At 41.8% G+C, this 26,773-nt stretch overlaps 1 protein-coding gene across 1 annotated transcript in view; it reads right to left on the bottom strand.

The window, feature by feature from the left end:
* Positions 1-293: 293 nt before the first annotated feature.
* IL15 (interleukin 15) overlaps positions 294-26,773 on the bottom strand; it is a 72,722-nt gene continuing 46,242 nt past the window's right edge. The window contains exons 3-7 of the mRNA XM_065405010.1: positions 11,107-11,210; positions 3,193-3,286; positions 2,587-2,628; positions 1,309-1,473; positions 294-702 (exon numbers count right to left, since the gene is read on the bottom strand). Of these exons, the coding sequence (XP_065261082.1) occupies positions 577-702; positions 1,309-1,473; positions 2,587-2,628; positions 3,193-3,286; positions 11,107-11,210 (531 nt within the window). The 3' untranslated portion in view covers positions 294-576. The remainder of the gene's footprint in view (positions 703-1,308; positions 1,474-2,586; positions 2,629-3,192; positions 3,287-11,106; positions 11,211-26,773) is intronic.

The raw sequence follows: 26,773 nt of genomic DNA, 5'->3' as shown, positions 1-26,773 counted from the left end.
GCTATCTGGGCTCTCAGCAGGGAACTGAAATAAGGCTCTCCAGACATTAAAGCATGAGACTGCATAGCCTGAGCTAAAAAGCCAGGTTGTGTAGTTGGGGACGGAGACAGACTCTGATCTTGTGGGGATTGGGCATAGAGGAGGACTCCGAACACATACTAGTCAGTGATCTTATATATATATATATATATATAATTTTCTCATTTACACCAGTTAAGCTTTCCTGGAAAATAAAATATTTGCAGTACAAGTTACTATGTTTTCTAAGTAGTAGTCAATTATTGACACATGCAAAGAGCAAATATTTATCTAAAATGCTTATAAAATACACATCATTTTACATTTTAATAGCTTCCCAGAGAAAGTAGTAAATTAAAAATAAAAAGGCAAAATAGTCTGTGGCGCAGTTCATAGTTCAGATTATTCTTTGATGTATTTTGTTTTTTCTGCCTTTCTGTCTTACAAAAGTTCTTAAAATAGCCAAACCGTCTGTCTCTCCATCCATCCAATGATTATATTGCTTGAAGTGCCAGCAAAGTTTATGGAGTTTCCCTTAAGCACTTTCAAAAAGAGAGCCTATTTAGGAACATGCAGTAAAAATTTCAGCTTGTGTTTTGCAAACTCTTCGAAAGTCTCTATAAATTTAATAAAATTTCTTTCTTCGTACTCTTCACATTGTTTGCATGTTATTTTATTCCTGTTCTGCAAAAAAAAAAAAAAAAAAAATGGGGGGGGGGGGACAGAAGAATGGAAAAATGACCATTATTTGAATAAAAATTGGTTTGATATTAAAACTGGGGATAGTTGAATTGGTTTTGACAGAGAGCCAAATCTTGCTCACTTTCCTCTTACAAGGAATCCCACTGCAGACAATTGCCACAGGAGCCCTGCTGGAGGCTGCCAAGGAACTTAAGTACTGAAATGTAAGTGGCCTGATTTTTAAACATGAGCTTGTGGAGCTGCCAGTGACTTCAGTGGGAGATGCAGGTTTTCAATCCCTTTGAAAACCAGGTGATATATCTTTAGGAATCTAAATATGGTCCACTCTCTATGAACTTCAGTTTGAAAATGTTGGCCATGGGGTACCAGTTTACACTTGCACACACACTAGATGGACCCTCTTAAGTATTTGTTTTGCTAACATTCTAGAAAACTTTATTCTGAGAAGAGCTAAATTCTGTCCGTGTAAATCAATGTGTGAGTGGATGACTGCCATTCACACCCCTGTCATGCGTATCTGACAGCAGAATTTATCTCAAGCCATTAAATGCACTTTTTTTGGATTGTCCTCTTTCCAATGGCACTTACCGGACTGTTCAGTAAACTTGTATTCTTTGGTAAATTTGCCTTTACATTTGCCAGCACATTGCGCACGTAGTGTTTGATTTTACATCCTTTTCTGATTTCACATTCATGGGAAATCACTTTCAGCTCTAACAAAAAGCATTCCATCACTTGTACTTCGCACTCATCCTAAAAATGAAAAATGTTAATGGCTTTACAATAGAAAAATTAAAGGAATAGGTGCATATGTGGTATATAATTTTGCAAACCTGCAGCTGATTTTGATCTACTGTGTATTTGTTTTGCCATGCAAATGTTTGTAAATATCTATATCTGTCATGAAAGTTAATGTGTAGCTTGGTTAAATTACGTTTAAAGGTGGGTAAGGACATAACAGGCTTGGTGAAGAACGTAAATACCAAGATAGGATGGGAATTAATTAGGATATACTTTGGGGTATAATTAAGAAGAATGGGATCAAGTTATTATTAATGATACTTAGCTCTGATAGCAATTTCCATCCAAAAATCTCAAAGCAATTTTTAAAAAGGGAGTATCACTATCCCTATTTTACAGATGGAGGAAACAGAGATGGATTGATTTTGCCTCAGGTCACACAGCAAGATCAGTGAGAGAGCCAGGAACAGAACCCAGGTATTCTGATTCCCAAAGCCATGCCTTATCCATGGGACTATATTGCCTCCCTCTTAAAAAACTAAAAGTTTTGGCTATCAAGAAAACCTTCCTGACAGTAACATCTATTAGGTTGTGGAACCCTCTTCCTAGGAGAGTGTAGAAGCTGCATTGAGGAGATCATTTTAAAATTAGATTGGCTACATGACCTCTCTGATGATTGTGATGTACATTATATCCCCTAAACTGAAATAAATGTGTAAGATAGTTATCCCTAGCTTTGCCATTCCTTCAATTAGAAACTATCTGAAGGTGGATACCTATGCAATTTAGATCTTAACACTATTTTAGAATGCTCTAATTGAGTGCACAATGTTGGAGAATCATGTTTTCTTTTGACAAAAAGGAAAGTTCTTCCTTTTGATAAAAATCATTTTGTCCTTCCTTTTTAATTGACAAACTTCTATAGCCAATGATTCAGTAGCCATATCTGCTTACAGTCACCCTGATTAATACAAATAAAGAATGGAAACTTATTTTTAATGCAAATGATTTGGTTTCAGAAGCTTTGATCAAATTAAACATTAATTGCCTTTAGCTGGTTACTTCAGAAGAAATAAGGATATCACCCTTAGACCAATCTAGGTCAAATTCACAAAATGTACTTACTGGCTTGTCTGTATATGCAGTGTATAAACAGGCATCAATGCTCTAAAAGAAAACAGATTTGTATATATAAACAATAATTCTTGAGTTTAGGGATAATAAAGTCAATCCTACCAGGGGAATGGCCTAGCTCAGTGCTCAAAGTGTCAATCCTGCAAGGTGCTGGAGGTCACTGAAGTCAGTGGACGTTGAGAGTCCCCAGCACCTCACAGCATGAGGCTCAAAGTAAGAAGCACATTTCTGGAGCTGAGTTCCAGCAGTACTTTCTCAGAAGAAGCCTACTCCCAATTCTTCTCTTCAGAAGAACTCTCTTCTTGTTTTATCTGACTAAGAACAAATGCTGCAGAGATTAAAATACAGCATTGAAGGAAATAAAAATTGAAGAAGAAAACACTTAATTTAAGGGGCTGTAATGCAGGATCCACCCCATGTGTCACATATTGTTATCTACTCCCCTGCTTATTCCTGTGCTATAGCATTACATCAGTTCTCTTCTTTCCCTCCCTTCTCCCCCACTTACTTACTATTTAAGCACTGGGCTAGACAACCAACTCCAGGTCTCTTCCTATCCAAATGATTCTATGAAACGTTAATGCTTTGTGAACTTACATCAGATGTGTATTTAATCTCATGCAAATCATCTATAACTGCCTCCCACCTTCTTCTTTCAGCTTCTATTCCTGGTAGATATGCACTGATGCAGCTAAAACAAAACAACCACAAAAACAATTAGGATATTTAGTAACATGCACACATCTTTTCTGAAGATAATAATGTAACTAAGACTTGTTGGCAGAAGAGCAGTATCATTTTACATATATGCCACATATGCAGGCGTATGTGACAGACTGTGAAGCCCTATGATAAAGTATGGAACCATGAAATATATAGGGAATACTGATGGTACATACTGGTATGAGGGTTTAATCAGCAGGAGTCTGGGATGATCCCATTACTCAGAAGTGGAAAAACCACAAGTAAATTATGCTAAGCATCATTTTATCTCCTGGTGATAAAATGTCTATCCCACATCATCTTGCATATGCCCATATATATGACTGAAAAATTAATGTTACCAACTTTAAAGAGGGTCCAGCTCCACAGGGCCCAGAGTGAGAGGTTAAAACTATTTAAAGTAAAATACCTAAAATTGTTCTTTCTAGATATAAAAATGTCACAAATTTGAAGTCTCACAGCTTAGCCTCGTCCAAGGCTAGATTCAAGCTCTGAGTCCTACTGAGGAAGGAATTTCCTCTTCCAAATAGTACAGTGCCTGTTTTTAGCCCTGTGAAGGTGTGGGCTAGTGGATTTTTAAACTGTAACTCTTGATGTATAAAAAGCTGTCACTGGCTCAGGACTGAATTTTGCCCATCTTGAACCTCAGGGAAGAATTCTTCCACATTAGACTGTAAGAACTTTGGAACAGGGACTGTTTGTTATATATGCCTCACTCGCATTCTTTAATTGGCAGCCTCTAGTTATTACAGCAATACAGGTAATATTGGGAGAGAAGGAGGAAATATTTATTTGGCTGGCTGATTTTAAAATAAGTGGCAGATGTTTTAAGCCGCTCAATGGTTTGAAATAATCAAATATAATCACAGAGATTGATCAGTGGGCAGGTAATGTAGTCACAGGCATGTGATAAGTACATATGTATAACCTCCTTGTTCAATTTTACCTTCGTGTGTAGATTATCATATATCCCTCTAATTTATCACATGGCTCCCAGTCATAAACATAAACACGTTTTGATGATAATATTGTGCATGACTGCAAAGCTGTATGATAATTTGCCTTTGTCATGTACCTTTGATTGTCTCACCTGGATTCCACCAGAATGACAATATTTCAGACATTCAATAGGTCAAACAGCTGGCAGAATTTTCTTTTAAAAAAAGACCCTTCACAAAAATGTTCCAGATGAGTGCACATACACCATCTACACACACTTTCACTGGTCTGAGGAGCAAGTTGGAAAAGATGGGCAACCACCTGGGAACATGTCAACAGAATCAAGGAGATGTTGGTTGAAGGTTGGTTTGGTCACAATGTCATGGACATGTCAAGTATCCTCAGTTTGGGTGCCAATCTTGAAACACCTTAACCTGATTTTCAGAGGCCTGCACATGTCCCACTGATTTTTAACTAAAACTGTGGGTGTCTCTGAAAATCAGGCCCTTAGGGCTAGATCCATAATCCAAAATTTAGATTCTCAAAACTCCTGCTCAGCTGCCATCTTACCCTGAGGTGCCTAAGGCCTGGTCTACACTACGAGTTTAGGTCGAATTTAGCAGCGTTAAATCGAATTAAGCCTGGACATGTTCACACGGCTAAGTCCCTTTTTTCGACTTAAAGGGCCCTTTAAACCGGTTTCTTTACTCCACCTCCGATGAGGGGATTAGCGATAAAATCGGCCTTAGCGGGTCAGAATTGGGGTAATGTGAACGGAATTCGACGTTATTGGCCTCCGGGAGCTATCCCACAGTGCTTCATTGTGACCGCTCTGGACAGCACTCTCAACTCAGATGCACTGACCAGGAAGACAGGAAAAGCCCCGTGAACGTTTGAATTTCATTTCCTGTTTGCCCAGCGTGGAGAGCACAGGTGACCACGCAGAGCTCATCAGCACAGGTAACCATGATGGAGTCCCAGGATCGCAAAAGAGCTCCAGCATGGACAGAACGGGAGGTACGGGATCTGCTCGCCATATGGGGAGACGAATCAGTGCTAGCTGAACTCCGTAGCAGTAAACGAAATGGCAAAATATTAGAAAAGGTCTCCAGGGCCATGAAGGACAGAGGCCATAACAGGGACGCACAGCAGTGCCGCGTGAAAATTAATGAGCTAAGGCAAGCCTACCACAAAGCCAGAGAGGCAAATGGAAGGTCTGGGGCAGAGCCGCAAACATGCCGCTTCTACGCGGAGCTGCATGCCATTCTAGGGGGTGCAGCCACCACTACCCCAACCGTGTGCTTTGACTCCCTCACTGGAGAAACACACAGGGAAGCGGGTTCGGGGTACGAGGAAGATGAGGATGGAGATAATGTAGATAGCTCACAGCAGCAAGGAAGCGGAGAAACCGGTTTCCCCAACAGCCAGGATATGTTTATCACCCTGGACCTGGAACCAGTAACCCCCGAACTCACCCAAGGCGTGCTCCCAGACCCTGAGGGCACACAAGGGACCTCTGGTGAGTGTAGCTTTGTAAATATTACACATGGTTTAAAAGCAAGCTGTTTAATGATTAATTTGCCCTGGCAATCGCGGCCAGTACAGCTACTGGAAAAGTCTGTTAACGTGTATGGGGATGGAGCAGAAATCCTCCAGGGACATCTCCAGAAAGCTCTCCTTCATGTACTCCCAAAGCCTTTGCAAAAGGTTTCTGGGGAGGGCTGCCTTATCCCGTCCGCCATGGTAGGACACTTTACCACGCCAGGCCAGTAGCACGTAGTCTGGAATCATTGCATAACAAAGCATGGCAGCGTATGGTCCCGGTGTTTGCTGGCATGCAGACAACATCCATTCCTTATCTCTCTTTGTTATCCTCAGGAGAGTGATATCATTCACGGTCACCTGGTTGAAATGGGGCGATTTTATTAAGGGGACATTCAGAGGTGCCCGTTCCTGCTCTGCTGAACAGAAATGTTCCCCGCTGTTAACCACGCGGTGGGGGGGAGGGGTGAAGTGATCATCCCCGAGAATTGGGTGTGGGGGGGAGGGGGGTTAGTTGGGTTTGTGCTGCATGTTAACCCGGAAACCGCAGCCCCTCCTTTTACATTGCAAACCCATTTTAAATGGCCAACCCAACGGGTGCTTGGTATGGGAAATGAGGGCGCTACTGTTTGAAACCATTCCCACATGTTAAGAAGGTTAAAAAAGCCAAAAGACTGTGGCTTACCATGCTGCCTGCAAGCCGAAATCTGTTGCCTGGCACTGCGTGAGTGATCTCTCACACCAAACCGGCAGGCCCTCAATATAAGAGGAAAAATGCGACCTTGTAACGAAAGCACATGTGCTGTGTAATGTGAACAGCAAAATTTAACATGAAAGAGTGTACCCATTGTTCTCTAAAATGTGTATTTTCTTAACCACCTCTCCCTTCTCCTCCACCAGCTGCAAATGTTTCTCCTTCGCAGAGGCTAGCGAAGATTAGAAAGAGAAAACGGCGGACTCAGGATGATATGTTCTCGGAGCTCCAGATGTCCTCCCACGCTGAAAGAGCACAGCAGAATGCGTGGAGGCAGTCAATGACTGACTACCGAAAAGCAAAATATGAACGAGAGGAGAGGTGGCAGGCTGAATCGTGGGCTGAAAATGATAGGTGGCATCAGCTTGTAGACAGAAGGCAAGAGTCGATGCTCCGGCTGCTGGAGCATCAAACTGATATGCTCCAGCGTATGGTTGAGCTGCAGGAAAGGCAGCAGGAGCAGAGACCGCCACTACAGCCCCTGTGTAACCAACAGCCCTCCTCCCCACGTCCCATTGCCTCCTCACCCAGACGCCCAAGAACACGGTGGGGGGGCCTCCGGCCACCCAGTCACTCCACCCCAGATGATTGCCCGAGCATGGGAAGGCTGGCCTTCAATAAGTGCTAAAGTTTTAAAGTTTTAAACTGCAGTGTGTCCTTTTCCTTCCCTCCTCCCCCACCCCTCCCGGGCTACCTTGGCAATTATCCCCCTAGTTGTGTGATGAATTAATAAAGATTGCATGAATGAGAAGTAACAATGACTTTATTGCCTCTGCAAGCGGTGCTCGAAGGGGGGAGGGGAGGGTGGGGTGGTTGGTTTACAGGGAAGTTGAGTGAACCGGGTGGGGGGGGGGGGCAGAGGGTTCATCAAGGAGAAACAAACAGAAGTTTCACACTGTAGCCTGGCCAGTCACAAAACTCGTTTTCAAAGCTTCTCTGATATTGTGGAGCGCACAGCAAGCAGCAATAACAATGGGGATATTCTTTTTGCTGAGGTCTGAGTGAGTCAGTAAGCTGCGCCAGCGCGCTTTTAAACGTCCAAATGCACATTCCACCACCATTCGGCACTTGCTCAGCCTATAGTTGAACAGGTCCTGACTACTGTCCAGGCTGCCTGTGTGCGGCTTCATGAGCCATGGGCATTAAGGGGTAGGCTGGATCCCCAAGGATCACGATAGGCATTTCAACATCCCCAACGGTTATTTTCTGGTCCGGGAACAAAGTCCCTTCCTCCAGCTTTCAAAACAGACCAGAGTGCCTGAAGACGCGAGCATCATGTACCTTTCCCGGCCATCCCACGTTGATGTTGGTGAAACGTCCCTTGTGATCCACCAGGGCTTGCAGCAGCATTGAAAAGTACCCCTTGAGGTTTATGTACTCGGTGGCTTGGTGCTCCGGTGACAAGATAGGGCTATGGGTTTCATCTATCACCCCACCACAGTTTGGGAATCCCATTGCAGCAAAGCCATCCACTATGGCCTGCACGTTTCCCAGAGTCACTACCCTTGATATCACCAGGTCTTTGATTGCCCTGGCAACTTGGATCACAGCAGCCCCCACAGTAGATTTGCCCACTCCAAATTGATTCCCGACTGACCGGTAGCTGTCTGGCGTTGCAAGCTTCCACAGGGCTATCGCCACTCGCTTCTCAACTGTGAGGGCTGCTCTCATCCTGGTATTCTTGTGCTTCAGGGCAGGGGAAAGCAAGTCACAAAGTTCCATGAAAGTGCCCTTACGCATGCGAAAGTTTCGCAGCCACTGGGAATCGTCCCACACCTGCAGCACGATGCGGTCCCATCAGTCTGTGCTTGTTTCCTGGGTCCAGAATCGGCGTTCCACGGCATGAACCTGCCCCAGTAACACCATGATTTGCACATTGCTGGGGCCTGTACTTTGTGAGAGGTTTATGTCCATGTCAATTTCCTCATCAATCTCGTCGCCGCGCTGCAATCGCCTCCTCAGCTGGTCCTGGTTTTGCTTTGGCATGTCCTGGCTCTGCATATACTCCAGGACAATGCGCGTGGTGTTCATAGTGCTCATAATTGCCGCGGTGATCTGAGCGGGCTCCATGATCCCAGTGCTATGGCGTCTGGGCTGAAAAAAGGCGCGAAACTAGTATCTGGGGGGAGGGAGGGGCGAGTGACGACATGGCGTACAGGTACAGGGAATTAAAATCAACAAAGGTGGGTGTGCATCAGGGAGAAACACAAACAACTGTCACACAGAATGGCCCCCCCAAAGATTGAACTCAAAACCCTGGGTTTAGCAGGCTGTTGATTTCACGGAGAGAGGGGGAAGCAAATGAATACAGAACAAATCTGGTCCATCTATTTTTTATATCTTAAGCTGGCAGCCGACGGTGCAGCATGACTGATAGCCCTCGGCAACTTCAGGGTGCTTGGCAGAAAATAGTGTACTAAGTCTGATAGCCATCATCGTCAAGACGGTTCGATAGGACTGAGCATGTCTGCCCAGGTGCCCATGATTGAACTGCAATATGACGATGATGGATATCAGTCTTAATAATAATCTACTGCCAAAAGGCAATTAGTTAGCTGCTGCTGTGTAGCAATGCAGTCCCACGTCTGCCGGCACCCAGATGACATATGGTGACGGTGAGCTGAGCTGAGCGGGCTCCATGCTTGCCGTGGTATGCTGTCTGCACAGGTAACCCAGGTAAAAAGGCGCGAATCGATTGTCTGCCATTGCTCTGACGGAGGGGGAGGGGCCTGACGACATGTACCCAGAACCCCCCGCGACACTGTTTTGCATCATTCAGGCATTGGGATCTCAACCCAGAATTCCAATGGGCGGCGAAGACTGCGGGAACTGTGGGATAGCTACCCATAGTGCAACCCTCCGGAAGTCTACGCTAGCCTCGGTACTGTGGACGCGGTCCGCCGACTTAATGCACACAGAGCATTTTATGTGGGGACACACACAATCGGCCTGTATACAACCGATTTCTATAAAACCGGCTTCTATAAATTCGACCTAATTTCGTAGTGTAGACATACCCTAAGTTTCTGCTGGTAAAGTCCCTTATAAAGTACTTAAATAGTCATTGGGCTAAAGCGAGAGAGAGACAATGACTCTATAGTCTAGTGGTTTGGGCACTCACCTGGGAGACCCAGGTTCTACTCCCTGCTCCAAAAATAGTAAGCAGTTTATACAAAGTGGAACAGCATCAACGGGAAAGATGGAGAGCTCTCCCCTGGAATATCCTATAGTCCAGTGGTTATGACATTCACCTGGGAGGTGGAACACCTGGGTTCAGGTCCCTGCTATAAATCAGGCAGAGTAGGGACTTGGCCCCAGGTCTCCCACATCCCCGATGACTGCTCTACACAGTGGGGCTATAAGATATAAGGGGGGCTGACAACAGCACCACCATCTTCACCTGCTGCTGGCTTCTGTGAATCCTATTCTTAGGCACCTGACTCTCTTCATGCATTGTATAGGGAGCCTGGGCACCTAACTTGGAGCTGTGGATTCTGCTATGTGACAGGGTGCCGAAACTTTAAGCATTGCAATGCTGAATCTAAGGGCTTGTCTACATAGCAATTTACTGTGCGGCAAGCCATGGTGTGACTCTACAGTGCACCAGCTTGCCGTGCAGTACCATCCCATGTGGACACTTACAGCGCAGTGAAAGTCCCGGAGTGCACTTGGTTTCCTACTACTTGAAAATCTAGTAATTATGCTGCACTCCAACACTTTCACTGCACTGGACGTGACTGTGTGGCAAATAGGTGCACTATAGATTCTTGCTGCCTTGCTAACTTGCCATGTAGACGAACCCTTAGTTCCCTTTGTGGCTCTAGAGTCTCAAGTTTGGCACCCCAAACTTGGTGGACGTTTTTGAAAATGTGGGCCTCAATCATAGATGCAACCACTGGGGCTTCGTTTGGGGGAAAAGAGTGGGACATTTCCCTCAAACTCCCAAGCAGGAGGGAGCAATAATGTCTTTGAGCCTGTGGCACAGGGCAGGTAAGGGAAAGCCAGTTCCAGCCCTTCTGCTGATTTTGTGTGCAGCAGTGGCAGACTTAGCATTCTTCTCTCACTCTCCCTAGGGGCTAACCAGCTGAAAGGCAGAGGTGGCACCCAATTCAAACAGCAGGTGGATCCAGAGGAAAGAATCCAGCTTCCTTCCTGTTGTCTACACTTACAGGAAAGGAGAGGAAGAATTCCCTCCCAACGGACCTGGAACAATGAGAGGACAGAGGACACTCACCAGCCCTCTTCCCAATGAGACGGAGGAAGGCACTGTTGGGATGGGACAAGACAGTCCCTATTAGGGAGACTTGACCCAAAAAGGGGGTAGGGAGTAAGCATGCAGGGCACATAGTGGGGCAAAGGGCACTTGGGATGTGAAGCACAAAGCACTGGTGTGGGAGGAGATTGGGGAATACTGAGCCGGTGAGGAGGGTGTGACATGGAACCTGTGGGGAATCCAGCTTTGTAAAGTGACTGGAGATCTTTGGGAGAATGATACTGCACAAATACAAATAATTATTTATTTACTAGTTTTGATTTTTTTAAATTATAATTACCAAAGAATGAAGATGGTTATTCCAGTCGCATTATTTAAAAATCTGAGAAAATGTCTCTTCAGATACTGCTGGTAGTGGAGACAAATACTTCTCAGGTGTGTTTTCTGAAAAATAAGATCCAGGAAATAATAAGTTACCTAAATGAGTTGTATGGCACAATTTGACTTTATAGGATATTTTTAGTATAGATTTAATTAATTAATCCATTAGGCAAGTCATCTAGTAAAGACAATATTGCGCGTAGTGGATATTTTGTAAAGACCAAACCACTCTAGCTTTTTAGGAATAGGTAGTCACTTGCTGGTAGAAAAGCAGATGACAGGGGCACAGCACAAGAAACTGGAATGTGTTCTGGATCATGGGTTCCTAGCTTCTTTCATAGTATGGATCACATTTTAATACAGGTATTGTATTAGAGATTACTTGCTTTCCCACTCTTAATTTTGCAGACCACCTCTCGCCCACCCCTTTGCATTCCATAATATCTCTGCAGCATCTACAGCAATTAAATATGTGAAAAAGAAATATTAGCAAAGGTTTTTTAAAAAATGTTGGTACCTTCTTTTAATGCAATTTAGCACTTGGAAATACGAAGGGGGAGCCAGCTCTCCATGGATCATCAGCAAGTGCTCCATAATTCAGAATTTGGAAACTTTTGTTCTAGACTGAACCAAAACCACTCTTATGTAGACTGGCACAGTTCAATTATGGAGATGCACCTGTCGGGGATTGGGCCCTATGTTTTATTGCTAATAATAGTCATTTATCTCACAGGGTTATTGTAAAGATTACTTATATTTGTAAAATTCTTTAAATACACAACAATGTTATATAGGTATTAGTAAGTAGTATTTATTGTTTCCAAGATCCAAAGGCTTAGTTAAAATAAAGTGGCAGTCTGTTGACCACATAGGTTTACATGTTTTTAGTAGAAGACATTTCCAGGTACCTGGAAGCTAGTTATGTAAAATATCCATAACAAACCACAAATAGATAATTTGTACTAAAGTAAGAACATGACAAATAATACTCGTACATGTTTTGATTTTCTTAACTGGTTCAGTATGGAGAATCACTCACAGTAGTGACTCAACTCATCTTAAAAAAAGAGCTTAACCACAGTGAATGGAAATCTGAAAAATCTGAGTATATAATAGCTTGTAAGCCTCCAATGAAGGCTGTATGCTAAAACATTAAGTAACACATTATCTGTCCACTTGTAAGCCTATAATGAGAGAGAAGTACAAGCTTATGGTTCTTTCAACCAGGACAGACCTACTGTGGTCACATCAACTTAAGTCCGGGTGCTAAGTATTATGGAGATGCAGCAGCCTCTCTATAGTTAAGGTTGCAATCAATTTCTGCTATAACTTTGGCTTGGAAAATCGATTTGACCTGAAGGTGGTCACATATACTCTTAAGGCAAAGGAAAACATTTATGTACAGATTTGGAGAAAATTCTTCAAACTAGTTTTCATTTACAGGTCATAAAAATATTAGCCATTTTAAAATTTTAATTTTAGACTAAAGTTTCTGTCAATTTCTATCTCAAAAAAAGCCTGTTACTCCTCCTTCAAACTATCTATAAAAAAGTTAAAAACTAATATGTTCAGTATAACTGAAAACAAGAGGGTGTCATTAAGCAAAATTTTTTACTGTTTGTTGTGGACAGTTTGGGGCCCAATCCTGCTGTCACTGATGTCAATGGTAATGGGAGTTTTTTATATTGATTTTAGTGGGTGCAGTATTGGGCATTATAAGAGATCTTCCTTAAGCCAAATTCTAGAAGCCCGCAGCTCTGATAGTGTCAGTTGTTTTACTGGTGATAGCTAGTAAAAGCTAAGTAAAAGTTGCAATCATAATCCCATAATAAGGCTGATTTTGATCTCCCATATAACTTAAAAAAAAATCCAAAAACCAAAAAAACAACATACCCCAAAATGAAGAAAACGTAAAATCCCCATGCTTTCAAATTTAGGATATGATTTAAAGTTTCATTGGCAACAAAGTTTGTTTAAATTGAGTAAGTAGAGCGATTAAAGTACCTTAAAATCACAGTCCAATGTTTCCTTGTGCCCTTTGCTCTTTCCAACAAAATCACACTATGTCATGGTAGGTTTTGATATTGGCTGGTACAAGAGGCAGTATTATTCAAGGTCCAGAATTTAAAAAAAAAAAACCTTTAAAAATTGCCATTATTTGAAAATGGCAATAGTGAAACTGCCAGAGCGGGAAAACCACTCATAGAGATCGAGAATATTTCCATCATTGACTTCTCACCCATCTAGGACTACTTTTCAAAAGGAAATTCCAGGATGTGGTAAAATTACTCTTTTGCCTGCATTCCACACCAAAAAGCCCTTTCTTTATATTTGATATGAATGTGGTTGCTTATTATGTGGTCATCATATCTGGACTAATTCATTTCTTTGTTTTCAAGTGCTTGGGTTTTGTAAATATAGTAGGTAACTACATTATTGTCACTTAACAACCTTAACTGATTTTTGAAATAAAGAATTTGGGTTTTGAATAGGTAGTGATTTTCTAATGCCTCTAAAAATGGTGGGAGAGGGGTAGGGGAGAGTCGCTCCATGCACACTTTCACAGGTGTTTTATGGTCTCATCAAGTTTTCATAAATTTACAGAGTCTCCAGTTAGAAAGGGCCTCCTAGATCATCTAGTCCAATGGAGGGTCATTTTGTATACCAATTTATTAAATATTTTATCTTAACTATTTTTGAGCAACATTATTGATGGTAGCTCAACTACAGACTTTGATAAAATATTCCTTTGGCTTGAACTCACTGTTGCAATTTAAAATTTCCCCTTTGCCACTTTCAGGTTTTCATTTCTGGTTCCCCCTAAACCAGTAGCCAATTCATCGCTCTCTTGTTCTATATTATTATCTTTCTACTACATTTGTCTTATTTTTGGATGAAATAAAAATAGGGATCCCTGAACTGGGGACTCTACAAGTAAAAGTGAAGGAATAAATTATATTTAAATATTTTGTTTTTCACTATGCTGCACTTACTGGTAACCACATATAGTGGCATTGTCAAAACGTTTAAAACAAAATGAACTCTATAGTAAATATAGGTGGGTGCTGCCAAAAAAACCTTCTAAATATGACACGAGCAAACTATTCATTTGAAAAATGTCTTTATTAAACTGCTTTCTAATCATGAAGTTAAAATGAAACACTTAAAATTACTACCAGAATAAAATCTAAGCTACAGTAGTAGCCTTTCTTCACTGGGGACCTGATCATAATCCCACATAAGTCAGCCAATGACAAAATTCCCCTTGACTTTAATGCTGCAAGCCATAATTTTGCTAACTTTGTTGTCATAAAGACTTGAAGTTAAGTTAGACACAAGAAAGATTATAGCTACATAAATTATTTATGTTTTATACTAGGGAAGCTACTGAAACCTAAGGATACAAGTTTGTGTCTATCAAACCATATATTCAAACTACTTCATTGAGATTTACTCACAAATCTGTCTAGGTATTTCTAAGATGCTGTGGCCCAAATTTTTAAAGGTATTTAGGCACTGAGGTGCTCAATGATAGATAACTGATGTAGGAGCCTAAATCTTACTTTCTACAGGGATTTAGGATCAAAGATCCCATGGACAGTCAATGGCATTTTTATATCCATATGCTATTGTTATATTCAAGAGAAATTTCACTATACTATCCTGTGATAACTTTTATTGAGGGAAGGTCTACAAGAAGGTGAGGAATCTTACATTTTGCTCTAAAAGTAGCAAGATTAGGTTCATCCTTGTCTCCTGTAGCAGACAGCCTTCCACTGAGTCAATTCTGGGCTCCCAAGTTTCAATGTGAACTGTGTCAAGTGGAAACATCCCCACTGATGGCAGTGTTATCATGGCCTGAAGAGTGAAGTGGTTTCTGAGATAGCTAGGCCCTTGCCTAAAGAATGCTGGAAAGAGTAAGGCCTTGAAAAGGTACTGGAACTAGAGACAGACTGTAGCACATGAAGCAGTCATGTGATATGTTGTCTTTCTCTCTTACCCACAAGGCAAGCCTCTCTGTGCTGAATGAAATAGTTTCTGGGAACCCTGGAGGTGATGAATGTGTGGCTAGGCCATACCCCAAAGAAATGCTGAAGATAGAGAAAAGCATTTTCATGTATTGCTATTCCAGTGCCTAGCTAGGAGCAAGGGAAAACACCTCATCTAAAATCAGTTTGTAGATGATCTAGCTTTCATTGATCAGCATGATGCCAAATTCCAGGTTGCTGAACCCTGTTACCTAGGCTACTGGTCATCACCTACAATAGATATGGTCTGTGGATGGGTAAGTAGACACTGGGCACTAGCCTCTATTTACAGTCCACTATGCCTGTCACTGCTTGGGACAAGGAGGTTAGGGTTTCTTGAGTGCCAGTCCACAGACTTTTTTGACTCCTTTTCCCACTTGCATGGAATCAGAGGTGTCCATGATTCTTTGCCATTCCTTCTGGTCCATGGCACAGGTTTGTAGGTCTTCGTGTGCCAGCCCTTTCCTCTTCAAACCTCTCTTGACAGAGTCTTTTCATTGTATCCTCGGTCTTCCATATCATTTCTTGCTGTCCTCTTCCACCCATGATTTCTTTGCTGATCGTTCTTCTTCCGTTCTCATCACATGTCCAGCCCATCCATCACTGAGAGTCCCACGTTCATTTCCCCCCTAATTTCTTCCATGAATGCTCTGTCTACCCTCTGCTTGCCTGCCATTCACCTCAGAGTACTTTCTACTTCCTGCATCTTTTCTTCCATTTTCGTAAGACCCACCATTTCCAAATGACAGAGCAGGCAGGGGGGGACACACATGCACCATCCACTATCCCTTTTAGTTTGTTACTTAATTGTTGGTCCCGCAGTACTCCTGCTACTTCTTTCACTGCTACCCATGTACATTGGGTTCATCTCTTCAGTTCTCCAGTTCTCTCAACAATGGCACTAAAGTTACTTCCTAAGTACACAAATTGTCTTCCGATTCAGCGTCTCTCCTGCAACTTCAATTAACAGCTCTTCTTCCACCTTCCCTACTTGCATAACTTCAGTTTTATTTGTGTTTAACTCCAAATCATGGGTCTTCAAACACAGATGCCCACTTTGATACCAATTCCTCTTTGATCATTTGGCCCTTTTGGCTGACAGCAGCATATATTAGTTTTCCCTGTCTCCACCGGCTTGGTTTCCTGCTAGTTAAGCCCATAACTAGGATAAAATGATGAGGCCTCAGCACACTGCCTTGTTTCAATCCTACCATCACCTCAAAACTCCCTGAAATTCTATGTATTGTTGTCACCTTAGCTGTTGAGCCTCGATAGAGCTCGTCTATCATCTCCATCATCTCAATACTCCAAACACCAGCTCCCACAGAACCAAGTCATATGCTTTCTCAAGATCAATAAATGCTACCTAGCAGTTATTACTAAAGGCTTACTATGATGGCTGCTTTCAAACAAAAAGCATATTGGTTTTCTGCTGATGTACAACAAAAATATGCTTATTTGTGAATGATGAATACAGATTGACCTCTAAAAGAGAATGAAGTAATTCCAGTAATTGGTGTAGCAAAGCTCCCTTTGAGATTTATAGTCCAGCCAGTTGTTGTGGGGTGGTTGTTTTTTGGTGGCTATTCAGCAACTGAATTGTCAGCATTTCCCAACCTAATTTACTCTTGCAAAATGACATTTGTCCATAAAAGTATGCAGCTGCAATTTTTGAAGCCTATTTGAAAATTTTGCCCGAAAGGTTACTAACGGCAACTGGATCACACCAAATAACTAAACATGAGAATTTGCAATGTAAAGTTTAATATTTCCCTTGACATTTTTTCATAAAATAGTCATGGGATTTGTGCCACCATTTTATCTGTCCTCTTTTATACTTAGCTGAAGGCCTGAGAGAAAGTTTGTGCTTGCATCCACTAATAGATTTGGTTTTTTAATCCTTTGAAAAAACCTTATAGTGACCCAGGGAAGCAATATTTATAGTCAGACCTAATGGGAATACCGATGTATTGCAAAATCATGTAGCAAACTGGTATGTTAAGGACTTTTCTTCTAGCCCATCTCTTCCCACTAATTCTTGATGAGGAGTCCCAGGGCCAGATTTTTATTCCCTGAGTGTGGACTCGTTCCAACAGTAAGTCTTCCTGGAGTAGGGGGGCACTGGTTCAAGCTGCATACAAGCTTTGTTCTGCTGATAGTCCTCAAATCAGGTGGTCCAGGCCCAAAAGTGAGCAGGGCTAGCCAATTGAGGGGAAGCAGATAACGTGTTGATTTGGTGCCTGGTCTGGGTAGTCCGTGCCAGCAGAGCTCATGTGGAACCCCAGCTGAAAGTGAAAAGCCAAACTATACATAGTTGCCTATTTTAATTTTTCCTTGTAACGTCAACTCTCCCAGCTTTCTAAATCATCTTATAGAGATCTTGGAAATGAGAGAAAATAACTGCATATTTTCTCATATTTTTTATGAACCTGCATATACTACATGCCTCAATGAAATTCCAGGGTTCTCCAACAAGTAGAGTATTTGTCACACTGTCTGGAGTGGATCATGACTGTGAGTGCTAACCTCAAGGCAGACTATCAAAAGCAGGGCAGACACCCCAAACTAGTGGTATGTTCTATAATTAGATTTCACTAACCCAGAAACAAATGTGAACCCTCAAAGCACTACACTAAGCTTACCATGGAGTCACAGACAGTCCCCTTAGGCACTCCAGTTTCTCTTGCCACCCAGACAAATGGGACTTAGTGATAATGGTCACTTACACCAAAAATCACACCACATTTAGGTTGCTTCCAGGAAGCCCTGGGAACCCTAGCTCAGGAAAGAGCTTTCAGAACTTCTGGCTCTGCCCTGCTCTGCCCAGGGGATTCCAATAATTCCAAAGATGCGGATAGGAGCCTAACTCCCATGGATCCCATAACTGGATACTGCAAGTTTAAATAATAGAGCTTTACAGAGAGCGGAAGTTCCATTTCACAAATGATTTTGAGATTGGGAAATTTGGCTTTGCTCTGAATCAAACGGAAAATTGAAAAATTAGAAATTCTTTGTAAGGAAAATTCAGAAATTTTTTTTGTTTCAGATCGATCAAAATGTTTCATTTCACATTTGACTTTTTTATTTTGCATTATAGTATATAATATAATACAAAATCAAAATCAAAAGTTGGTTCAAAACGAAAACCATCTTGTTCTGAAAATGTCAAAATGGGATGTTTAGACATTGTCAGAATTTTGTTCCAGTTTTCTTCTGAAACAAAATTTGGGTGAAACTGATTTCATGCAGCTTTTGATTCTGACGGAGGCACATTTTAAAATGGAATATGGTTCTGTCCAAATTTCTCCCAGCAGTTCTACTAAATAAATAAATATGTTAAATGTACAAGAGGAGACTAGCCCAGTGACATCATGGTAGCATGCAGTATAGTTTAAGAGCTGCGTTATATCTGTTTTAACTATGGCTGGAAATACTTCAAAGTATTCAGTCCCAAAATGAGTGAACTGCCTTACAGTGCCCTACTAACCTTACAGTTATTGAAGGAGCAGAATCAAAGGGCTCAGAGGGATCCACACCCAGCGCGCCTCAGGCAGAGGGAATATTGCCATCATGCATGGCCCTTGTTAGGTCTGGGAAGCTTAAAAGGGAAATACTGGGAACACTCCCAGAAGATCCTGGGGGAACAAATATTTAATAATGTGCTCTTCAATCTAGCACAGAGGTTCTCAAACTGTGGTCCACGGACCAGCTCCATTCAGGTGGTCCACAGATAGTTCCCTCTAAGGTATGTGCCTGGGCAGCCGCACATGAGAGAATGAAGGGCCACCCACTCTAATTAGGTGCCCTGGAGAAGACGCACATGTAAGGTGAGGTGGTGGCCTTGGGGGGAATAGGGAGTAGGTGGGAGGTGGCACTGGGATGAGAAGAGGGAGTGGGGGAAACTTGGGATGTGCTGGGCTGCGGCGGCCAGAGAAAGTGGCGACTTTCCTCAGCTCCAGGACTGCGGCTGCCAGGGAGAGACGGCCCTCCTTCCCAGCCTCAGCTCTGTGGCTGCTGTGGTGTGGGAGAGAAGGAGAGACACCCCTCCTTCCCTGTCCCAGCTTGGGGGCTGCCTCGGCGAGGGAGAGAGGGCACATCCATCACATTAGAAAGGTAAGACTACTGATATTAAAATATGAGTTGTGTGCTTTTATTTGTAGAACAAAAAATGTTAATTATTAAGGGTTTTTTTATATAGTGCTTTTATCCAAAGCGCTTTACAATAGTTAGCTAATGGTACAAACAACATTTGGAAAGATCACTAAGTGGTCCGCCGAGACCCTCAGCAATTTTCAAGTGGTCCACGAAAAAAAAAATTTGAGAACCACTGATCTAGTAAATAAAGGTATAACATAAACTAATGGCTGCAAGTAGACGCTAGCAAATTTAGACTGGTAATAAGGCATACATTTTTAACAGTGAGAGTAATTAACCATTGGAACAATTTACCAGGGGTCATGGTGGATTCTCCTCCACTGACAATTTTTAGATCAAGATTGGATGTTTTCCTAAAAGATATGCTCTAGGAATTACCTTGGGGAAGTTCCATGGCCTATGATGTACAGGAGGTTAGACTACATGATCACAATGGCTCCTTCCAGCTTATGAATCCCTAATTAGATGCTTATTTCCTCTGCTTAGCGCAAGCCTCCTCTGCACCACTCCCTAACCCTCTCTCCATAACTAGCACTTTTATGCTGTCTTCCATTCTGCATTATTTGATTAGAATTGACTCCCTCCTGGTGCACCAAGCCATGTCTCTCTCTGTTCAAATCCCTGCTCGAGGGATTTGTACTACTTTTGTGAAACCATGTAATGATAGCCCTCCAAAGATCATTTTAAAATTCATGAGCCTCAAACTGCTTTGAGACTGAACTTTCCACTCTCTGATTATCTTGTGAATCATGTGTCTGAACTGCATTGTCTGTTGAAATAGAGTGAAGGCTCCTGGAGTCATGGGACATGTCTTCTTCTACAGTATGCATCGTTCAATACCCAGCACAATGACTGGGCTCATCAAAGAATAAAGAAAAGGAAGGAAATGGAACAAAGAGATGAGCATGAGATAAACTGGTACTTTAGGAAGAAGGAATGCAATAAATGAACAAAATCAAAGAGTAATGTAGAGATGATAAAGAAGGAGTGAAAGAGGTTAAATAAGTTTTGTAGTATTGTATGAAAAGATGGTATATGATTATTAATTGTTAGTCAAAAGAAATCCAAAATAAGATTTCAGAAGTATCTTATTTCAAACATTTTATTTTCCTATTACTGATTAACAGCAAAGCTATGAGTGAGTTATAAATGTTATCCCAAAAGAGGACTGACAAAATATTTTTACTACATTGTACCACCATATCTCTCCATATTTCTAAGAAAAGACTTAAAGACATTTTTTTAAATTGGTAATTTTCATAACTGTCTGCCTGTGAAGCAAGGCCGCCTGAACCCCAAGCCATGAAGCACTTAAGCACATGTTAACTTTAAGCAGGTGTGTAGTGCTAAAGTTGAACATGTACTTAAGTTCTATGCTGGATCAGGGCCCTAGTTGCTATTATTGCCAATTACAAGGGGCTTGAAATGACAGGCTTAGTGTGACCCATGAATGTTTAACATTTCTAACTAGTCAGAAACCTCTACTAAGGCTTGGTCTACACTTACCCCCCAAGTCGAAGTAAGGTACGCAAATTCAGCTACGTGAATAACGTAGCTGAATTCGACATACCTTACTTCGAACTTACCGCGGTTCAGACGCGGTCCACACGCGGCAGGCAGGCTCCCCCGTCGACTTCGCGGTACTCCTCTCGTCTAGCTGGAGTACCGCAGTCGACGGGGATCACTTCCTGGTTCGATTTATCGTGTCCACACCAGACGCGATAAATCGAACTCGGAACTTCGATCCGCAGCCGTCGAACTACCCGGTAAGTGTAGACTAGCCCTTAGAGATAATAGCATCAAGGACTTAGAATTCAGTATCTCAGAACCTTACAGGGCTAGAAGGGAATCTTCCTCTTCCAGTGGTGTAAAGCCCCCATTTCTAGTTCTGATGCCATCAAATCACTTTATGCATTCATATCTATACACATACAGGACTGAATATTGCCCATCCTACTCCCATACCAATGTAATTTTGCATCTGCATGTTGGTGATTGGGATTATACATGGGGAAGGAACAAGTAAAAGTTCCTTTCTTGGGTTGTTTTAAAAAATGGGGATTTGAAGCTACTTAGAGAATTGGAATGTGTCATGATGCAGATGGATTAGTTGACAGAATACAAGTGTAGGGAACAAAGTTGCATAGATTATACCCTCTTTGGGGGCAAGAACTGGCTCTTCGTTATATGTTTGTACTCTGCCTAGCATGATGGAACCCTGGCCTCTAGGCACTACCATAATACAAATAAGTAATAATAATGCTAATTGCAGTTTTCACAGGGTATTACTATAACATGTGGTTATAAAGACATAAATGTATGCCTATTATTCTTCCCTCTCATTCATCAGTTGGTCTCATGACCAGCAGGATCAGATCATTCTTTAGTTCCCTGGGCCAGTTGGTAAACATGGAAAGGAGCGTTTTTCTCTCTCTCTCTCTCTCTCATCCACCTCAAAAGTCGTCCCAGCTAAAGAGCTGATATGTTCTTGCTGGGGGACAATGTTTGCTTCTGTTGAAAGGGTAAAAAAAGTGGAATCTTTAATGAAAGAGATAACGTGATGATATATATGGGCCTGTTTGGCCTGATAGTCTCATGCCATGCTTTGGACCCCGTTCTTCACTTGGCTCCTTCAGCAATTGATTTTCACCACCACAGCCGCGAGCAGATGTTGCTCCTCTCCCTCCCACAGCAAATAAGTAAGACTTGGTGCAGCTCCAGCAGCAATTTTGTCCAGTGAACTCGTAAACAGAAACCTGTGAGGATTCAACTCCCCACAAACATGAGCCTGTCAGACTGGTAAGTCCATAGGAAGGGGTGTCAGAAGGGAAATAAAATATTTGTAAACATATACACACACACATACAGAGCATACATACAGATCAGAATATGGGAGAAAGTAATCTGAAACCACAATAGCGTTATTTTATGTTCAGTGTAAGCACAAGAGTAACTCTTACAGATCAATCAAGTCTATTAGTCTAACACATCACTTTGAAAGTGAACTGAGTCTCTAAATGCTGTACCAGTGGCCTCAGACCAAGTCTGGTTACACTAGTCCATGGATAGCACTCTTGACCAGTGTAAATCGGTACAACTCCATTGACATAAGTGGAGTTTTGCCCATTTACACCAGCAAGAGAATCTGGCCCTTTGTTATTTCCTTGTACTCTACAAATCCATCAAGGTCAAATGAAGCCCCCATTGGTCCCAAACAGACATATTATGTTGTAAGCAGATCCGCTTTGCTGCTGTTATGATAATAATTTACCAAATTTGGTTTTGGTGGAAATTTTCAAATTCATGTCTATCATGGATAATACACATAATAATACCATTTAGGATAGTCATAAGGCTATTATTGCTTGATTTTTTTTTAACCAAAGAGCTTTGCTGTACTCAGCTTAACCGCATGCAGCCGGGCACCTTCAGCTCTGAAGCCCAGTCCAATGGGGTGCGTATAAGACTTGAAGACACTTGGCTGAATGTAGCTAAAATGAAAACAGAAGTGAAGATTCAGAGGAAAAACCAGCACAGATAGGGACAATATCCTGTTCAGAGTACCAACCTGCCAACCCTTCTCAGCAATAGACGAATTTCCTTATGCAAATATTTGCAGGGCTTTTTACTGAACGCATATCAATGCATCATATTGGAAACATACTATTAATAAATCCTGGTTGCATCCCAGCCCATTTATGTCACTGTGGCAGCTCAAAGGGGCCTAAAAGCAGCCAGATTTGTTCAGCTAAAAATTCTCCTGGTATTTTGAAACTTTCAGCTGGTGTGCCCAGGTGCTATACCCTGCTCCCCAGTTGGCTGCAGCAGGAGGGGCATGCTGGGGGCAGGAGGGGCATGGCTAGAGTTGCTGTGTTCTGACTATCCCATGCCGGTGTGTGGTCCCTGGGTACTGTTGCCAGTTGGCATGAGTTACAGCAGCCCCCAGGATTCCCTAACCTAAACTGGGCTGATATTGGCACAGAGTGGCACTGAGGATCAGGAAGCCATAACAGGCTCCCTAAAGCTCCCCCACCTTAGCTGCCCCAACCAGAAGCTCTGTGCAGCACAGAATATGGGGGTAATTTGAGCATACAAAAGAATTACACCTTTCTCTACTAACACACACAGACTCTACCACTACTTGTTAAACTGAGTCCAGTTTCAGCTCAAATTGTCAGTTTTTCTCTAGAGCTCCTGCAAGCTTGAAGGCTAATGTGTAATTTTTGAACAGTGACCACACAACTTTCATATTCTTTTGTTTTGAAATAAACCTAGTTGTCCATTTCTATTGCATGTCATACACCGTTCTATTCATCACTATAGCAGGCAGGCTTAGTGGCCCTATTCTGCACTCTTCTGCCATACTGCCAGTGCAGAGCGGCCCAAAGTCAGCATATCTCGCTACTGCAAGATCACCTAAACATAAGGGAGCCTCTGATGCTGTAGAGTCAACATAGTGGCTCCTACATCACTGTCTCCACGCTGCTCCATCAGAAGGCATGGATGGTGCATTGCGGGGCACCGGGGGTTCCCTTGCAGCCAGCAGAACCTGTTCTAACTAAACTAACACTTAAAGGGCTAGCATGGCACACAGCCAGGCTATGATCAGGAGAGTATAAAGGAGGGCTCTATGACATATTTGCACCACCTCCTGAGCCATCATAACCAGGGATCTGGCTCAGTGACTTCCATGTCTTCACTACAATAGGTTTCCCTGCCAAGAAAAGCATTCTAAAGTGCTTTCATGATTGAGCATTTAGTATTTTTCTGTATTATCTATGCCAAATAATATTTCGAGGGGAAGAACTCAATACTTTTGTTTTCAACACCACTTTCAGTATCAGTTACTGGTTTTGTCACTACAACCTATTATTTTGGTCTACAACCAAACAATATGTTGTAAATTCCCTTCTGTATTTCAGTTTCTCCAGCATGTCTCATGAGTCTATAGAATCTTTCTACGACTTAATGCAGAGTTTTCCTCAAATAACAGGATTCCAGAATATGATCTCATTTCATTATTCCTATAGCTATCAAACTTTCATACTTTTTTCTACTTTCTAAATTCCTCCTGAAGTTTCTGTAAGATGGGAAGAAAAGTCTAACAGAGCAAGTCTACTGAATCGGTTACATGTACACTTAAAGATTTTAGTTTTGTAGATACTTAAAAAAGCCTGACATAAGGTTCTCTAACTTCTTTTGCTCATCAATATAGTTTGTAATTCTGTCTTTTGAATATTCATTCTGTAGACCGGTATCTGGCTAAAACTAATTCCTGTAAAACTGCAGCTGTTGAAGATAAAGGATTGTGTAAACGATTAGGTAGAGCCTCTGAAAAAGGCATTGTTTTATGTTCTGTGCTCTAAATTATTGGCCAAGTAATACACCCATTAGCTCCAACTTTTTGTCAAACACTTCTATTACTAGGTCAATCAGAAGTGGTAAGACGTTGTACTTATCCTGTTCCCTCTTTCAGGAGTATTTCTTTAGGAAGGGAGCAATTTAATAAGATAGCTCTTGAGATTAAATATAAGGTATCTGTTTCCTAAATTTGGAACTAAATCTGTTTTGCTCAAGACAGTTTATTGGTTGATCTAGTTAAATACTTTCTCTAAATCATGAGGTAATAAGGCAGGTTCCTTTATCTTTGACAGGGCTGAATAGATGTCACAGATTGTCTGAAGACTGCTTTCCATAAATAAAATCTGTTTGGACTTTATGTATCAATGGCTTAATTTCAGTCTCTAATTTTGTTGCAAGTGTTTTGGCATAAATGTCAATGTCTGTATTTAAAAGGGCAATTGATCAAAACAGGGATTCATACCCAACTATGTGTTTCTCCTATATGTGTAGTGGTAGCATGATGCATTAGTCCTGGGAAACTCCCTTTTCTCCTGTAGTTTTCAATAGCTCTTACTCAATAAAGGGACTTTTATTGCTGGAAAGTTTTTTAAAATGTAGCAATATAGCCATCTGTCCCCAGATTTTTCCTAAAGTTAGGCTGTTTACAACACTTTCAATTTCAGTTTTAGCTCAGGATATCCCTTTACCTAATTGTATCTTCTGATGAGAAGACAGGTAGTTTTGTTTTTTCTAAATAATGTTGTATCTGTTCTGAGATATTTACATATTGTGGGGTATGTAAATTAGCCTAGAAATCCCAAAAAGCTCATTTAATAATTCTTAGATTTTGCTTCATACCCTCTTTGGTTTTAATTTGACAAATATATTTCTTATGAGCTCTCCTTTAAGCAGATAAGCCAAAATCTTGTCAGCTTTATTGCCCTTTTCAAATAAAGCTCTTTTGACTAGCTTTATTGGCCACTCAGTGTTCACACAGCAATGTACTGAGTTCTTCCCTTACATATATTAGCATTCTATTTTGCTTTTGTTTTCCTGCACTTCAGGAGAGCCTCCAGTCTTTTAGTTTTCCTTTCAAGGAAGGCAATTCTTTCAAACAGTCTTTCTTTTAAATTGCTCACCATTTCCAATAACTTATCTTCGAATTGATACAGTAGCATTACAAGTAATACCAATTGCCAGCTCTGGGAGAGTGTGCATGGCAGGGCTGCTCCTGAGCCATGGAACCTGGAAGCCCAGCAGGCCACCAAGTGAGCTGGCAGGAAACAAGGCAGGTTTTGTCACAATCCTGCCTCTGTTTTGGCAAAGGTTTGTTGAAAACGAAACATTTCCACAAAACATTTCAGGTTAGACAAATCTGCATTTTTTTGGGGGGGGGGGAAGGGGAGCATAAATGAAGTCAGAAAATTCCTGACCAGCTTTACCCTTTACATCACACCTGTGGCATAATGGGACACAATCAACCCCTGTCAAATCCACCTGTGTTAGGAGGGATGCTCCAGCCAGCAAAAGAGCTCTGCATGGGTCCCTCTCCCAGACCCAACACAGAAGGCAAGTCAGGGGCAGACTGTGGATGAGCCAGGGGAGGGAGGGGGCACGGCAAGTTTATTTTTAAAAAGCATCACATATATGTGGCAAATAAATTTTCGTTATCGACAAGTAGTTCTCCCAGCTTGAATATTAAGAAGAATATTTTGTCCTCACTTAAACCTGTATGCCTTGAATTCTCACACAATTTAAAATGAGAGCTGCAATATTCACGTGTTACTTGAATTATGCAAAATCAGCTACAGGCATACATAAAATGTCATGTATCTGAGAGTCATTTTGTCAGGGCAGGAGATGAGTGGGTTTTATGTCCTTCCAACTCCCCCCCCCCTCAAAAAGAGAGAAATATGTAAAAAACAGAACTTGATAGAAGTTCCACACACATTCTCTAGCAACAAGCACACAAACTTGAAAAAGGAAGGTATGCAGCTACAGTTTGCACACTGAGTATACTCCAGTCATCCCATTGTATAAACAGAAATCCATGTTCCATTCAGGTATAATTACATAACACCTTAATTGCTAACAAATATT

The sequence above is a fragment of the Emys orbicularis genome, chromosome 5 (assembly GCF_028017835.1).
Source record: "Emys orbicularis isolate rEmyOrb1 chromosome 5, rEmyOrb1.hap1, whole genome shotgun sequence".
NCBI lineage: Eukaryota > Metazoa > Chordata > Testudines > Emydidae > Emys > Emys orbicularis.
Note: the sequence above shows the minus strand (reverse complement) of the source record. Positions and strands in the feature narration are given on the sequence as shown.